Below are 18,453 nucleotides of genomic sequence, written 5' to 3'. Positions count from 1 at the left end.
ATGGGGAAACGTGGTCATCTGTCGAAATGGTTGACAGCGGAAGAACACAGGCTTCTTCATCGCCGAAAACCGAAGCGATGGTGGCACCTTGCGGCACTAAAATTGCTTCAGCAGATGTATTCACCGCGGCAACAAAAGCCGACCCACATGAAAAACGGACGAGACAGGTAGGTATGACCACTCCTTTGAGAATGAAATTGCCAGCTGGTGCAATCAACACGTCGCCATCGATGACTCTGTCGGACGACACGGAAAAAACGGTTTCTTTGCCTGGAAAGAGCACACAATCAGTTGTTGCGACCAGGCGGTCCGTTCCACTTTCCGACAAACTGGCAAGGCAAGGTTCAGTGATGTGAATGGTGGGTTGATTACAGGTGATGATTGCCGATGCTGATGACAGGAAATCCCAGCCCAAGATGACTTGATGTGCACATGGGGACAATACCGCGAACTGTATGTGGTGGCGAATGCCATCAATAAAAACACGCGCAGTGCATAGTCCAGATGGTCGAATCCTACCACCGTTGGCACCACGCAGAGCAGGACCATCATACGGCGTTGTCACCTTGCGTATCCGAGAGCACAAATCTGCGTGAATAACCGAAATGCTAGCCCCAGTGTCCACTAAAGCTTCAACCCAAACGCCTTCAATGAAAACCGTTAATGTGTTCGATGGTGACTCAGGGGGACTTTGAGATTTTTCCTGTGATGCAGTTTCCCCCCAGAAAACTGCTGCTTTCAGTTTTCCGGGTTTCTGTCAAAAACTTGTGATGCGGGTCGGAGAGGGGACGAAGACCGGCGGAAAGGCGAAGGCGAACGGTGTCTGGGAGAACGTGGACTCCGGGGCCGGTCATCTGAATCAACTGGGGGCGTAGCGCGAGGCGGAGGAGGCGAGTACACACGCTGGCGAGGGGCGTAGTTGAAGCGGTTATCTCGCTCGTATGGGGCGTAGCCGCGCCGCTCGTCCATCTGTCGTCGACGGCAAAAGCGAGAAATGTGCCCTCTGATGCCACAGTAGTAGCAGATGGGCCGGTCGCTAATAGGGCGCGGTGCTCGCCAAGTTGAATGGAAAGGCGGTGCGGCCGGAGGTGCAGAAAGGGCGGTCAAGTGGCCGTGCGAGGGTGGGGACACGATATGCTCCATGGGAACAGGCGATCGGGATACGGCCTCGGAGTAAGTTGGCATGTGAAGAGGAGCACTATGACATGGCTGCGGAAGAGTTGTCATGGACACCAGCTCCTCTCTGATCATGTCACGCAGCCCAGGCGCGCGACCGTGGGTGTTCTGAGCGCAGGGTGTGTCACGATGATGCAACTCTTCACGGATGATGTCGCGAATCAGAGTACGGAGTTCGGCATAGCCAGAGGGGCAGGCAGGCAAAGTGTCGTGTTGAATGCGGATGGACTGAAGATGGTCGAGCCGCTGGCAGATCGTTCGCACGTCAGCAATGGTAGTGGGGTTCTGAATCGCCATAGCATTAAAGGCAAAATGAGCGATCCCTTTCAGGATGTGCCGTACCTTCTCCGTTTCAGGCATGTCCTTGTTGAACCGGCGGCATAGCGCGAGGACATCTTCAATGTATGAAGCGTAAGTCTCCTCCGGGCCTTGCACACGGGCATCAAGTTTCTTTTTGGCTGCATCCGAGCAAGCAGAGGTCGTTCCGAAGATCTTACGTATTTCGTCCTTGAAGTTCGACCAATTAGAGAAACTGTCCTGGTTAAGGAACCATGTCTTCGCCACTTCATTCAGGGACCAGCCAACATTCTTCAGTTTGAATGCGTCGTCCCATCGGTTGAACGCGCTCACTCGCTCAAACTGGTCCAGCCATTCCTCAACGTCTTCGCCCCGAAGGCCAGCGAAAAAGGGCGGTTCGCGTTGGGGGGTGGTGATAGCAAAGGTGGGCTGGACGGGAACTGCAGCGTTGCTGCCCCCATTGCTGCTCTCGCGATCCATGGGGCTAGTTGGTAAGCGCCGACCTGATCGAAGCTCCAGCTGTGCGATTGGGAGAGGTAGACGGCAGGATCGAAGGCACCCTCCACCACTTGAGAGAGTCGAGGACTCGTGAAGGAGAGCGGTTTATTTTAAGAGCCGAATCAGCCGATAACCGAGGAAGACCCCGTCAGGAAGCGGTGATGATGATGCCAGAAGCCGAGATGATGAAGATGAAGCGATGACGATAGGGCATCCTATCGGAGCACGGCGATTGTCCCAGCACAATAGATTGTCCCAAGACTGTAGATTCTCCTTGTGCTCACAATATATATATATATATATATATATATATATATATATATATATATATATATATATATATATGCGTTCACAAATGACCACCCACAGCGCGCCGCCAGCACAGCTTCAAACTATTAGGTTAATGTAAAAGGAAACTTTAACTGCGATTCCGCCCACGTCGTATGCCTGCTGGAATGCACCCTCTGCGGCAAACAATACATCGGCCAGAATGAAACAGCCTTTCGTTTAAGGTTAAACGATCACCGCTCTCATGCGAAAATCTGCCCTTCTTTGTCTCTATCAAAGCATGTTAACACTCCTGGTCATTCTTCTGAACAACTGAAGGCCACAATTCTTGAATCTAGTTTTAAAACGCATCACGATCGCGAGGTTCGTGAGTCCTACCTCATCTATAAGTTTAAGTCAGCGTCGTTTGGCATCAATGAAAGTTATGGGAAATTGACGTGTCTTTCCTGCGATTAAAAGTTCGGCTGCATTTCTCAGGCTAGTGTTATGCCTGTTCATTTCGTTCCCTCGATAATATTCTCCCATCAGTTGGCGACCCCCCGTTGATGGTTATAGTTTCGTGCTAGCACTGCGTTTTTTAGCACAATGGCTTCACTAAGCCACATTTGACAAGCAAGTCGGGAAATTTTGTTCTGGGTAGAAGGCTGTGGTACCATTGTTAGCTTTGACCCTCTCACCTTGTAATCAATTTTGTGCACGCGAGCGTGTGTGATTGCTTTCCTCTCCCTTTTCTTTTTCTGTATTGCTGTTGTCAAAAATTCCTTGTTGACCACCTCGGCGTTCCCCGAACCGGCCAGATGCATACCGCCCGGTGCCGTGTCATACGCCTGCACCTGCCTTCTGTTTTCTTTCTTTTCATGACTTGTTTGACCGTGTATTTTTATTTTCTCCTCTTTGTATACCAATGTACACTCATTTCCTGTAGAAACTGCCTGTCCTACTGCTTTTGGGCGCGACCCGTGCCTCCCACCAACACAAGCCAAGTGTCTCATGTTTCAATCACATGACCCTGATTCTTAGAACGGGTGTGTGTGGGCCGATGTTCGCCCTTTGAGTGCATGGGCATATCATCTTTTTGGGCCTTCTTCGTTCCGCATGACTGATTTTTTTTTTTGCCGATGTCAAACATGTGCATGGTCATATCTAGTTTTGACCCCTCTTTCACCCTTTTGCCACGGGGGAGGGGGGGAATTACCTTGTTAATTTTTATTTCTTTTATTTTTTTCCTCGTTGTTTCTTTTCTTGTTTGGCTCTTTTTTTTCATGTTCGTACCGCGTGATTGTGGGTTCTTGTTATACTTTTTATATTTCTTATTTGTATTTATTTTTTCACCTCTCTCTTCCACTTCTCTCATTCTTTTGCTGCCCACCAACCATGATCCCATTGTACAAGCTTTCCCTTCCCTTGCCTTTCCCTCGCCCTTGCTACATTTTCTGCATATATATAACCCTGAAACCAACTTATGCAGAAAGGTAGTCCTATTCTTGAAACGTCAGTAAACTTTTATTTTTACTGTTAATGTCTTTCTCGTGTGCCTCTGTCTCTACTTACCGTATTTATATATATATATATATATATATATATATATATATATATATATATATATATATATATATATATATATATATATATATATATATATATATATACAGTATTTCTGTATATACCCGCCGCGGTGGCTCAGTGGCTAAGGCGTTGCGCTGCTGAGCACGAGGTCACGGGTTCGATTCCCGGCCGCGGCGGTCGCTTTTCTGTTGGAGGCGAAAAACAAAAATGCCCGTGTGTACGAGATTTCGACGCACGTTAAAGATCCCCAGGTGGTCAAAATTAATCCGGAGCCCACCACTACGGCGCGCCTCATCGCCTGCGTTGCGTCGGCGCGTTAAACCCTACATTCAATCAGTATTTCTGTATATATATATATATTTCTGTATGGAGTATATATACAGTATTTCTGTATTTCCTAACGAGCGCCTCATTTCCAAATCATATATATATTATATATATATATATATATATATATATATAAACCTTGCACATGGTTTGAAGCATGTTTAGTATATATATATATATATATATATATATATATATATATATATATATATATATATATATATATATATATATACTAAACATGCTTCAAACCATGTGCAAGGTTTAAGGGGTTGCCCCAAATCGGCGTGTAACTGCGGTCATTAATGCATGTGCAGTCTATTTCCTGCCGGGGCACTGGGTGGGAAGGAAATCTCAACACTACTGTCGAACACGTTGTGCATGATCGTGCCGCATCTTTCAGCAAAGATTTTTACATTTTACTCAACGCAGCATGTCGCACGTCGCAACACTTCCTCACCATACGGGATTATGCAAATGTATTGTTCCGTATCACAGACAAAACAAACCTATGCTTCGATCTTTAATGTGTCAGTCGGTCTCATGTACTTTCATCCGTCGACTGCGGCCTGGTACATCTCCTTGATTTTTGTTCTGGGTATATACCAAGTTTCCTCAATAGTTGAAACATTCATGAGAAGAACCTTATGTGTTTTACCTGATGTGTTGTGCCCACAATGAGGTGCGTAATGCAAATTATTAGCGTTTGATGACGAAAACAATAGCTCAGCCATATTTCGGTTGGAATTATATTTTTATTTCAGAAAGTGTACAGTATAAGAGATCGCAACAAGACGGAAGTGTTTAAAGAGGCCGTGGCCTCATGACTAGAACACCCTCCCTCTGGAAATGCAAGTCGCTAAAAATGGAAACAGAAAGTGGGTAATGACCCCAAAACACAATTAACAATGCACATTGTGTCGTCCAGTGCCCTTAACCGCAGTAAAGGGAACCGACCTTTTTATACAACGCTTCAGTGTAGCCGGAACGCCGACTCCATAGTTCATCTTTTCTGCCAGCGACAAGCATTCCTCGTCAAGCTGGTTCTCCCCATTCAGAATTTCTGCAGCAGCCCCACATGTGACTGAATTAGTTTTCTAGTTCAGGGTGTGTGCCTATGAAGATACAAACGGCAAAGATTTAGATTTTTGTGTATGCCCCTAAATATCATTAGTTTTCCATAACGTTAAACACACGCCACCAAAACGAGACACCGTAAAAACGAGCAAAACCGCAGGGTTAAACATGTACTACCAAAACATAGCGAGCGTATCAATAACCACAGAGTCAGGAGTAAAACTAGGTACAGTAACATTCCAATCACTTTGACATCCACCCAGTGATTATTCGAGCTGGTGCTCAAGTTTATCGGCCGTGCTCGTGTAAATCGCTCTTCGGAGCTCGCATACTTTACCTGCGTTGAACATATTTCCTTCACAGCGGAGCTTTAAATAATGCGATGTCCCTGAATTTCTGATACAAAATTAATATTACTCTCGAATGACAGCCAAACACTACGCACCTTTGTGTTGCCTCGTTATTAGCTTGCAATACTGCAGGCAATACGCACAAAACCATAAGAACACATCTTTCAAAGTAGTAGCCGAAATTTGAGTTCGCACTGAAACTCTCATCACTGATGAAAACGTTTTGCTTTTTTGTATCTACGCTTCATTAAGTACGCTTGGCTCTTTAGGAGTAAGATATCGATTTCTAATTTGGTCTCCAAGGTCCTTGGTTGGTGTTTTTCTATCCGTCCGGGAGTTGTTTGGATGCTCGTCTAAAGTTGGTGTGAAGAAATTGTAGCAAAATAACTTAAAATTGCGCTTCAGATCAGCGATGTTGCCTCTGCACTATGTGTAGCGCCGTAGTTGACAGCTCCACATTGATTAAAACACATACAGTTTCCTTAAAATGCCCGAACGATCTGTTTTGCATTATCCAGAAATACGGCCGCCATGCTACTGCCCGATCCCTGACGTTGTAGTTGATAGCGGAATGCCTTAATCATTAAGCTACTGCGGCACCTTACCGGAACAAAGAAGAATGTGTGAGCTTAGAATTATTTCCCTGCGCGTGCTTCAAAGTGTACAGGTTAAGAATATAGTTGCTATGCCGTACTCAGGCATAGCGTGCTAGAAATAAAGTGCCCTAGCTATTTTTAGCAGGTATTCAATACCCACTTGCCACCGCCGGCACGAAAGCACTGAGGAGAACTCTGTCAGCCCTGAACTAAATTTCATAGAAAAAAATTCGGCCAACTTCGCAATTGAGATGCCAAGACTAAGAAAACAGCGGAGCTGTTTTTCTTCGCAAGCTTTAATTTGACTTTTTTTGAGTCTGCCCGTTTGTTAACGAAAAGATGGTTAAAAAGCGAAGCTTTCTCCATGCAAACTGAGTTAAATCAAAGTCCACAACCCCCCCTCCTTAAGACCCTCCTTAACTGCCAAAGTCCGAAGCCAAAGTCCACTTCAACTCAGCCAAAGTGCAAAGCGAACGCGCGTGCTACGAAACCAAAGGAAATGTGCCCCACAAGTGCAATGATAGCGCAGTCAGTCAGACACCGGTTTCGCAACGCCACGGACCCATGTTCGTTTCCGACCACGGGAAGCGTTCCTTTTTTCTTGGGTCGCGCACTCCCGACACCTGCTCGTGGCTCCTCCTTGACTCGTCGTCACTGTCCCTCACACTTCTTGGCCTAGCATTTTCCGCTCTCCCCTTCGCCCAGTGGAGTTTTCTGTTAATGATCCGCACGGACAGATGAAAGCCTAAACACCCCCGCTGTTAAAAAGCCAAACGGGCGGTGTGCGGTTAGGCTGATGAGACCGTGTGCAACCGAACATAATCGTCCCTTTATATTGGAAAGGAATGATTCCAGAAATACAGAGTCACTGGCGTGTGCCATTGAATCAAATATTTCAGCTGCGTGATATCTTTATGGCCCATTTTTGTGGCACTGCCGAGCCCGTACAACCCGATTGTATTTTTTATCCTAAGAGCCCTGAACTACCATGGTTAAGGAAGCGGCTTGCTTAACATTCGAGCGGACTGTTACAGATCTGAAGCCAATGAACCGTTCTACGGAATGCGTGCAAACGCTGCATTTCAAGCTCACGTTTTGAAAATCCGCCTACAATTACTGTGCGCAAATCTTCAGTCGGTGGTAATGATTTAAGTCAGGTAATGATAAAGTGAAACATTACTGGCTCATCTTGTCTCCATAACTCTCAATGTTTTTTTTACGCACCAAGAACGAATACCAAACTTCAGTCAAGAAACATGTCTGAACAACGAACTGGACACAGCCCTGCAGCTGTTCCTACAGACGCGACTTGTCTCTGTCTGCTTCGAATCCCGCGTTATCCATCGCTGTAGTAGGCTTGCTGCAGCTGTCAATGCCGTTGCTGATGCCGTTGCTTTTGTTGTTGTTGTTCGTTTCGGAGCTCGCTTTCTCTATGTCAACGTCGGCGGTCGAGCACTCGTCGTTCTTCCCCGGCGACGCCATCGAGTGAGCTGGCATCTTGAACAGGATCCTCTGCAGGTGGAAGCTCGGTGCTTCGCAGCACAAATACAAGATGTACCCAAAAAAGACGCTGTAGCAAAATATTCCCAGGGACATCATGAGCTGGAACAAAAAAAGTATAAACAATGTTCAGGTCTAAATGGGGAAGCAGCTGCACTGGCAGTCTGTTAATTACCTGCCACATCGTGTACCCACTGCCGCACGAGCTACACTCGTTACCGCTTCAGGATATGGTTTAGCGCAGGATATCGTATAGTACAATTTAGCATCGGTAATATTTGTTATCGGAACGAGTGATTTCTTGAAATATTCCACTTAACCAGCCCCACCGGGATCTGCTTGCTGTTATCCCGGCGTCGCGCTCTCTTCCCGCCGAGAGATTACGGACTACTTCTAAGAACTCAGTCGTTTCGGCAGTTACAATGTGGATGCCTGGAATCAACCGTATTTAAACCTTGTACCTTGTACTACGCATTAATTTCAAGTGTTGGAGTTTATCAATTTGGAAATAGTCGAGGACAGAGGCGCGGTCATCGCAATTCACAGTGAGGCCTATTTTGCGCTCCAAGCATGCATGGGATGCAACATGCGATCGACTAGGGCATCGCAAGACATTAACGGTTGGGGAAGCATTGAAGGGGCCTTCATCTACAAATGGACACAACTCGGTTCACAATGATGACTATGACCACGACAATCATGGAGTTCGCAATTGTGTCAAATATTGGTGCGAGTGTCCGTTACCCATTTTATGCCGCATTTATTACACCGAAGCTATGTACTTCTATCCCCTGCATTCATCTCCGCTGCATTCATCTCCGCATCCGTGTTCATCCTCCGCGTGCTTTCCCAGGTGATTTACCAGAGCCCTAAATGTCCGCGAACAGAACGCATTCGCGAGCGGAAAAAACATTATTCACACTAAGCCCTGCTCATATCCCCCGAGGCACGGGATAAGGTGCAGTGTGTGGCGTTCGTGATCCGTGCCGTATGAGGGTCGCTGAGAGGGGAGCGGGCGTGGTGCGGTAGCAGCGAAAAAGCAGGGAAGGGAAAAGAGAGTGTGGCGTGGAACGCTACACAGCCGCTGCTAATCAGATGGACACCGCCGGCTGGCCAGACGCAGCAGTTCCGTGCACTCCTTTGCACCGCGCCCTCATCAATTCAAGTCATTTGTGCTTTTCGATGTCCTGCACGTTTCAAATTGTCGAAACACGATGTTCACGAAAGTGGTTGGAGCGCCACAGACAACCTGAAAAGGGGTTCCTGCAATTTCTCATTTTCGCTAAGATAAACTTATCTCGCATCTTTTAATGCTTTGTGAGGGTTATGGTAGAAGTGGGGACTTTGTTTTCTGTCAAATTACATCACTAAAATTCAACTTACCCGTCTTATAAGACGGGTAAGACGAATTTTTCTGTAAGACGGCGTCGCAGACATCGATGAAATTTATTAAATTTTATTTGCGGTATGTGTGCGTGTGCGTTTTCAAGGCGCAAGTGCATCGTCGGCCAAAGAGCACCAACCATATGTGGGGTTCTTTGTTCCAGATGATGCACAAAACGCGTATACGTCACAGCAGCACACGAGTTATATATGTGGAGCAAGACACGAGCGGAAAAAACCGCGAAACCCCGTCAAATAACGACGACGATTCAACGCGAAGCTTTCTCGTGACGGATTCCTTCGTTGGCCAATCCCGCACTGCGAGTATGTGCTACTCTGGATGTGTGGGCTTCTTTTTTAAAAGAATCGTAGCAACTCTCGGGTATGCACTGCTTTAGTCTAAATTTTGTATTTGTGGTCTACGGCGCAAAGCAGTGCCTGCCGCTTGTACTTTCGAGGGGGTGCCGGTTAAAGGTGTTAAAGGAGCCATGAAGAGAAAATGCAAGTTGGTTTTATTCGAAAGATTTCGTGTTTTATAGTGCCCCCAGCGCTTGTCCGGATACAAACGGTGCTTTATTCACTGAGAAATTAAACAATTTAGGTTAAAATTTTGATTTTCCCGCTCAATCCTGCGTTTTCGTGGTCCCGAGTGACATCACGGGAACCGACCGCTCTGCAGCCTAGAGTACCTTCATTCACGCATCCGCCGTACAGGGTAGAGACACGTAACGCTGGCGCCGCCATGTTCGGTTGCTCGCTCGCCGCCGAAGCAAGTCATTGTGTCAAAACCGCGCTAAAATTATCGCCGCAACGCGGTTTACTGAAGAAGTTTGAATCATATTGTCTGTTTTGCGTTGCTAGGTCTCGTGGGAAACGAAAAGAATAACGCGTTGAGCCCGTTGGCCCAATTGCGGCGGTACGGGACCGTTCAAAGGTTGTCTCCACCCTGTAGCGGTGTTGGTTTGTTCCCACGTTTCTTTACGTTCCGTAACCTAGATGGCGCCACCATACCGTGGCAAGCGTTTGGTTTGTTTTTGCCCGCATTTAAACCTGGTTTTTTTTGTTCTGGGAGAAAATATTCGTTCCCTGAAACAGTGCTCGCTCGACAAATGGGGTCACGTAAGACACCGTTGCTTGCGTCAATCGGCCAGTGTCGTCTGAGACAACCCCAAGCCCCATAGTGCTGTGCAGCTAAACCAAAGCATGCTGTGCGCAGTACGAACAGCAGAACGCATCAGTACTTCTATGTTTACATGTGCTTTCGTAACTTCCACTGTTTGTCCCATCATTCCTATTGCTTTGTAAAGAATGTGCCCTAAATTTAAGCGCAAATCGCTCGTTCGTCTAGTTTGTAAGCTCTACCTAATTTGCGTCTGCTTCTGCCAGCCTCCGCCAATCGCAGAGCTTAGCCCATGTGACATCACAGGTTCTGTTGCGGGAAATGAGCTGGTGGGTCGCATGACCATTCCCGTTTTTCCTTATTATGTAGCTTATTTGAGCGAAGTTTACGTTAAAAGTGGTGTCAGTATGATTCTAACGAGACAATCTTTTGAATGAACCAAACTTGTGTTTTCTCTTCATGGCTCCTTTAAACCTCAAAATGCGGCGTTACGCCTACCGACCTAAACCTCGAGATGCGGCGTTAGGCCTGAAGTCGTGCGGCTAACAGCTTTCCGGCATGCGGATCAACGTCGTTCTCAGCGTACGCTGCTCCGCACTAGCATTGCTTCAGTGCGGTGGCATCCAGGACGCCGCATGGTTGCCTGTAAGAAGCCTGCCCTTCCACAAGGCTCTGCTGAATAAAGAAGCTTCATCTCTCTCTCTCTTTCTTTCGTTATTAGCGTACATCGAGTTGTGGGTAACGGCTGTCGACGTTCGCCTCAGAACATGACGTTAGGCCTATGCATACGTCGCACCGTCGCACGCCTGCATCACCTCCTCCCTAAGCTTCCCATCAAAGTGGGCCTAACGGAGCTGTCACTAAGCTTCGCAGTGAAGCGTTTTAACTCTTCAACACTTCGCCCACGATCATCATCATCGTCAGGGAAAGTTGGCTGTCCTGCAGTGCGTTTTCGCGTACGGGCACCATAAGTGAGAGGCTGACAGTAACAAATACAAACGCACTCACCAGCGATGTTTGCTTGAACATAAGTGGAACAGTAACTGTACACTCCGACAACGCCCCTCTCCCCTTTATTGAGTTACAGATAAAAACCACAAACATAAATAAAACAAAGGAACAGCTCCAGATAAGACCCACTTGTATGTATTGTTCCAGTAATTCTTGGTTCCGAACCTCATAAAATTTGTAGATCGCACTTTTAAACCGGAAGTTACATGGAAGCAGATAAGAATGCTCTAAGTGTTTTATAGGGCCGCACATTCCACTCTGCTCTATCGCAAGCTTTCAGTTTGCCATGTTATAGTTTGAGGCACGTTCTTAAACCTGAAATTCTAACTCTACAGCGTGTTGAGCTGCCACTCACTTGAAAGTATTCGCTGAGGTCGAAATTCGTCTTCAGGTTTCCCATGCGAATTAAGAAGAACCATAAGTGCACCAGGTAGATGCAGTAGGTGAGCCGTGAAAGAGGCCGCATCCCTTTCCATGACAGGAAGCCGTTGAGGATACCTAGACAGATTCACCAACACAAAAAAGTAAGTTACAAATTCGTCTTAACAGGGAACCGGAAACCTGGAGCGGAATGTGCAGTATATTTACCTTCCTCGACTTCCGGGAATAGTATTGTCTGCCTATACGGAGTTACAAATAATATTAAATTAAACATTTATTTGTCACTAAATGTCAACGTTGCCTTAAGGGAGGTTTCCGCTTCAAATTCTAATGTAAACGAAATAGAAAACATTCATACAACAAGCGGTATTTCCTGTAATGAATATACCGCCGCGGAAGCCTGCGGATGAAATAGATTTTTAAAAATCTTGACGGGGAAAGAGCACAAATGAAAATCGATCGGAAGACGGAATATCAATTTCAGCTAATAAATCTACTAGGTAAGGCAACAAAAAAAATTATGGCACAAGAAAATGTGTAGAATGAAAGTAAATGCCGCACTATTGGCTCGAGAGTAGCTTATAGTAAGGGAGAAAGAAAAAAAACTCAGGAGAGAGTCATATAAACCACTTACAGTAATCTAAGCGTTGTATACGCTCGCAATGCACTCAATGAGAAGAAAAGTTGAAGCATGGATTGAAAAATGAAACTACCGGAAAACTGTGGAATGAATATCGACAAGGCACACGCTTGGAGATTGATCTATCTTAACGCTGTGCATTAAGACAGATTATCCTCAAGAAGACAGACTTTAAACTGGTATGGGTAAAGTTTTTTTACATTAAGGGGGTCCATCGCTATAGAGAATTTTTGTGTACTAAAACTGCAGTGCTTAGGCGAAGAGCTAATACAATTACTTAGGGCTGCAGAACACGACAAATAGGTGGAGTTGAGATGAGGACAGAAACGATATTCCGTTTCGAGATAGGTACAGTCATGGTCAAATGAAATGCGAAGACAGAAATATAAACCGAGCATGCAAAATTGCAAAATATTCTTCGGGGAGTTCCAACAATGGCGCGCTATTGTATACTTGCGAAGAAGAATTTCCAAACTTTGTTGCTGTAATTACACCGCGCGTCAATTTGACTTGAATGGAAAAAGATCGCGCGTTTGGTGTGTTCTCGTTCATGCTTTCGTAATCTCGTTTAATTTGTCCGTGACTGCACAAGCGAAGCACAACGCTAAGTAAACGTGTTGGTATGCCGCGCCTCGGCCCTAAACCGACCTAAAAGGTGTTATTACTCCTATGTACAAAAGGAATGCGTAGATTTTGCCCAAAAGAACATTTACAGCAAAAAAAAATTGCGGGCCTTGCAAAAATTTCCGCCCTGCTGGGGTTCGAGCCGAAAAAATTCGCACCAAAACGATATTTTACTCCTGGGCTACTGAGCCCGAACAGGAGGTTTTTTTAGCATTTTCTAAAAACAGTAGAAGGAGCGTTCGAAGAAGCCGAGTAGACGGCGCTGGGTGCGTACAGAAAGTGCTGGGCTTGTGCACACAATGAAACTGAATTTCTCAGGACAGAAGGACGTGCAACAGGCACTTCCGCCCATTGCGGAATAAAACGAAATAAAATTAACTTTTGAAGTTTTAATTGCCGAAGCTACACCTGAGCTATGAAACGCACCGTAGTGAAGGATCCGGATTAATTTCTACCACCTGGGGATCTTTACCGTGTGCCGAAACATCTGCACACGGGCGTTTGCGTCTATGACCATGTTTAAAATCGGGATGCCCTTTGACCCCACTACTGTTCATGCTTTACATGGCAGGGCTACAAAAAAAGCTGCAAGAAAGTCAGTTAGGACTTAACATAATGTGTAGCCAGCAAGGCAAAATGGTAGAACATTTCAAGGTTTGAAAAACTGCACGTACAAAGCAAGACAGTAAGGAAGGGACATGACGGGCGCCCGTCCTGTCCCTTCCTTGTGCCTTTAACGCGCAGTTTTTTCAAACTTTGTAATGATGCACCAAATAGCCCAACAGCACTCTGTACTGGTAGAACATCGCACTCTGATTTTGTTGTTTGCAGACGACACTGCTCGGTTGTGTCATAACTGAAGAGGCACTGCTTACAAATATCTTTGGGAGGGAAACTGGCCGCCTCAGTTTTCAAATTAGTACAAAATATCGGCACCAATGGTTCCGAGTGACAGTAGTACTAACGCTGTGTCAATGCAGCATGACAAAACACACATATTAAGGACCGCGAAGTGAAAACACCGGCGTGTCGATATTTGGGCCCACGATAAATATTCCCAGGTGGTCTAAATTAACCGCAGCACTCCATTACGACGCGCCTCATGGCTGCGGTGTAGCTTCGGCAAGCGCAACACCCAAAGTTTGATTTTTTAGGGAGGTGGGTAAGCGAAAAAGAAAGTTACTTAAAACGTACGGAAGAACAGCGTAGGCTTGCAGTACGAAAAGCGGCAATATTGAAGCAGAGCACCGTGAGGTGTATAGTAAGTGCGACATCGTTTCGGGGGGTTGGACAGCCGTAATCATTCCGGTCCCTCCATTTGTGAAGGCAGTAGTCTGCCTAAAATCAGACACTACCAGGCCTATAATAAACCGAAGACCAATAAGTAATCCAGTTTTAGACGCCATTGGGAACACAACGAAATAAGATTTTTGGGGACATATGGAATCGACGTCGTGTGAAGTCGGGGAAGAATAAATTAAAACGTTTGCAGGAAATGTTAAAGGGGCCCTGAAAGGCGTTTTGAGCACAATAAATTGACTAGCGCAATCGTTTGATTGGGTCGTCAACATCATCTGTGCCAAGTATTACTCTTTTACGCGCAGCGGAAAGCTCACACTTTTGCTGCAAAGTTTGTCGTTTTTTTCTCACCCTTTCCTTCGTGTTTTTGGACGCCGCCATCTTCACATGTCTACATCATCGATTCCCAGATGTTCGTCATGAGCTAAACATCCTGCTATTGGGCGGCTTTTTCACGCACTTCCGGCAAAGAGATGAGTTTGTCTGCTCAGCGGCGGCTCGCCGGCTGCTCTGCCAGCGGAGTGCCGGAGTGCTTGGACATTTTACAACAAACGAAACAAGTGTAAACAAACGCTTAATCGTTTGTATTGAATGCAACACGGCCATAACACGACATGGATATTCTCTTACTTGAGTACGTTCCATAAAGAAAGCGTTGAAACCCCGTGGCACTTCTTTCGTGCAATCGCAGAGAACGCCCTGAGCCGAATGCCTGGGTTTGACGCATACATTTTATTCAACTTCCAAACAATCCAGAGATGTGTTTCGAACGAACACAACGTCACAACATGCGTTGCAAGTCCGAACCGCGACTGACAGACGATGGGTTGCCTCCTCCTGCCCCTCGTAAATTCGGCACTCACCTCGCGCGCGGTTTGCGGGGACGAACAGCAAGTCACTTAACTCTGGCGCACAAGCCGAGATGGCTTTTAGCCACGCACACTGCACATACCCCATGCGAGGTTGAGTCGTACGCCGCTCGAGAAAGATAATCCAGACCATGGGAAGCACTATCCACCCGCAGAAGCACAACGTCGCATTTCATCGCGAAACAAAGGCGTCCACAACACACACACCATCGCCTCCTGTAATGCCAAACGCATCTCGCACTTCCAAATTGCAGTGAGTAGTATGCCTGCAGTGCCCATATGCCGCGAGGTGGGGCCCCAAGCTGAACCGGGATCACGCAACCGTAACTGACTTCTAGAGCGGTTTGTGCCTTGTTGCCAGGGCAACCGATGTTTGATATTGTCAAAGAAATGGTGCTCGCTCCAGCGCTAGAAAGCTCAGAGGCCGGAGCATGTTTTGCCAACGTTGCCGCTCTCCACCACGCGTCGCCCCAAGCTGAACTGGCGTTTTGTGCACGGGTTCTGTATCGGTTTAAAATGTCTTTTTCACATGCCGCCGGCAGGAATTACCACCGCCACAAAATAAGACCCGGCACCAGCGGGGCCACATCTGATACGGCGCTTTTTGGATAAACAGTGCGCTGTGCATCCAAGGGAGCGAGCGCAGGATCCTCCCCGTGCGGCTGCGAGTTCGCCGCCGATAAAAAGTCGCGTGCCGCCGATAGCAAAGTTCTGCAGCAACGTACACCGCGAAAGGGCAAGGCCAGGCCGCCGCACACATGGGGCCAGATTTTTCGTTCGCTTGAGCTGAGTGCGGGATTCACGGTGTCAACAAATCTTGCCCGTAGCAGACGGCTGTGTGAGCAGCGCAATAGCGGAAGTACGTCACCGCGGAGGAGCGCAGCATCATGGGAGGGAAGGCTCTCTCGCCGTCAACAGCGGAGAGTAAGTTGAAAGGAGGAGGAAACCCGGCGCGATGATAATGCGCGGTTTTTGATTTACGATTTCTCAGCTAATACTCATCGCTTCAACAAAATTCTTGCGGGAAGAGATTGCTAATACATTGCTTTATTTGGTTACAAGTACATCAACGCATCGGCGGAAGGTATTTCAGGACCCCTTTAAGAACGACGGATCCCTGTAGGGGAGCAGCTGAACCGTTTGTGACCATTTGCATGAAAAGCGTGGACACGCACTGGCAAAAAAAAAAAAGACTACATGGAAGAGTATGAAAAAAGTGGACGAAAATGAAGGAGTGATGGCTTCTAAGGTGACCACAAACGAGACAAAAAGAAATAAACAAAAATCTACAAGAAATAATAGAATCGAAAACATCGTAACGCGCAGAGAAGTGGGACATCAGAAAGGAAAATCTGCGATACGGCCAAGGGCAGTAATTGATTGATTGCGGGGTTTAACGCGCCGACGCAACACAGGCGATGAGGCCCGCCGTAGTGGAGGGCTCCGGATTAATTTTGACCACCTGGTGATCTTTAACTGGCGCCGAAATCTCGTACACACGGGCATTTTTGCTTTTCGCCTCCATCAGAAAAGCGACCGCCGCGGCCGGGAATCGAATCCGCGACCTCGTGCTCAGCAGCACAACGCCTTATCCACTGAGCCACCGCGGCGGGTGTTCAAGGTCAGTACTGCGCTTTTAAAGCCACAGCCGGGCGTCTGCGAACTGAGAGCTTCGTAAGCAAGTATATCAGTAATGATTATACATAAGCGGTCTGTAGAAAGAAACAGACACAGTTCGACACATTGTGTGAGAATGTTATTGTATTAATCCAAATCCGTGTGAGGGAAATGTCCCCTATCCTGGAAATCGAGGTTACTATAAAGCCGCAGAACAGACTAAAGTGAGATTATAAGTCATGGTAGAAAACAAAAGGGGGTGAATTTAATACAGAACAGCTGCCCCTTTACACAGAAAATTCAAATACGGTATCGCAGGGCTAAAATATATGGGGTAGTAGTCGATGTGTAGGTGTTAGAGCCCGTCGCGCGATGGCACTTGTCATAATCCGCGGATAAGAAGGATGTGCCATTACCAATCGTTCAACCAATCGATCGAGGAATCAACCAATCAATTACAAACAACAGGCCCCTTTTATCAAGCGACAGAACACTCACATTCAGAAATGCTTGCGGAAAAATTTCTTTGGGTATTTTCTATCATTTATATGTAGCGAAAGGGCTTCAAAAATTGCAAATGAAACACGACGACACAAACGATAAAATTGCATTGTTTATTTTTATTTATTTTTAACTTTATTCTAATAGAGTAAAATATATTTCACTTATTTTAATTATTTATTACATACTGCAGACCATCGTTAGGCCCAAGAAGGGGGGCACAAAATGATAAAAGGCAAGAAAAAATACAACAATACAAACAAGAAGGCACCAATACAGTGGGTAAGTCATTCCACTCTAGTATCATCGCGGAAAAAAATAATATTTGAATGTGTCAGTAGCAGCAAAAGATGGGGTGAAAGCGTTCGGTTTGTGGTGTCTGGTAGTTGATGTTGATAATGGAGACAAAAAGGAAGATGGGTTTTTATACACGAATGGTCTTTGCACTTTTGTGTACAAAGGTACACGAAGATGCATACATGCCCATCGAATTAGCAAACAGCAACAGCACTGAACAGTGACAGCACTTCATCAATAGCAACCGCTAGGTGCCACTGTGAAGCATTCACCACCCTCGCAAGGGGAAAGCAAAAATATTGAAAGCAGCCAGGGCTTATTTTAATGGCAGCTCTGCTCTTAGGGGAGTGACTAAACAAATATATATTAACATTTGCGTGGTAGCTACTAAGCCTATGTCAGGACGACGGCTAGTGGGAGGTCTCAAGGAGAGTGAAGCGCTAAATAAAATGAGTATTTTTTGCGTGACTCTCACAGCTAACTCTGATCTCATGTGGTTTAAAACCATAGACAGTAGCATAGCCATAAAGCGAACTCAGTTGAGAGATGCGCATATACAACTGTATGAGACCTCCAAGGTTCACTCGGAGAAGACAACCGGCTCTTGCATGTGGACACGCCCCTTACCTCCTCGTCCCGTGGCGCAGGCGAACGAGGGCCAGGCAAGCGCGAGGGCCCACAGGACGCGATGAAAGCCTCCATAAAGAGCGTTCACTTCATCACTGGGCGGATTGCCTCGGTTCCAGGGTACCGTCACGAACATGACGAAGCACGACAGTCCGATTGAGAGCAACCACTGAGTAGCCTGCATGACCTGCGAACATAGCCATAAAAAAAAGGTCCCGCTTCGTCAACTGAAGTCCTAAGCGTAAACACAGAAAGCTCCGTGGCAGTCCCGGCTGGACAGTGGCTGTAACGAGAGGCAATGGCATGAACGTCTTAGTTTATGCATTATCTGTGCTTCAGGCAGAAATCCTACCTTATGTACATGCGAAATTATAGAGCCAACTCAATAAACATGGAGATGGCAACCAAC

At 46.5% G+C, this 18,453-nt stretch overlaps 1 protein-coding gene across 1 annotated transcript in view; it reads right to left on the bottom strand.

The window, feature by feature from the left end:
* Positions 1 to 7,471: 7,471 nt before the first annotated feature.
* LOC144158351 (nose resistant to fluoxetine protein 6-like) overlaps positions 7,472 to 18,453 on the bottom strand; it is a 39,975-nt gene continuing 28,993 nt past the window's right edge. Inside the window, exons 13-15 of the mRNA XM_077689199.1 lie at positions 18,045 to 18,231; positions 11,545 to 11,687; positions 7,472 to 7,777 (exon numbers count right to left, since the gene is read on the bottom strand). Of these exons, the coding sequence (XP_077545325.1) occupies positions 7,472 to 7,777; positions 11,545 to 11,687; positions 18,045 to 18,231 (636 nt within the window). The remainder of the gene's footprint in view (positions 7,778 to 11,544; positions 11,688 to 18,044; positions 18,232 to 18,453) is intronic.

The sequence above is a fragment of the Haemaphysalis longicornis genome, unplaced genomic scaffold (genome assembly GCF_048455015.1).
Source record: "Haemaphysalis longicornis isolate Haplotype H1 unplaced genomic scaffold, Haemaphysalis longicornis Haplotype H1 scaffold_1, whole genome shotgun sequence".
NCBI classification, from domain to species: domain Eukaryota; kingdom Metazoa; phylum Arthropoda; class Arachnida; order Ixodida; family Ixodidae; genus Haemaphysalis; species Haemaphysalis longicornis.
This window is presented reverse-complemented; position numbering and strand designations above follow the sequence as displayed.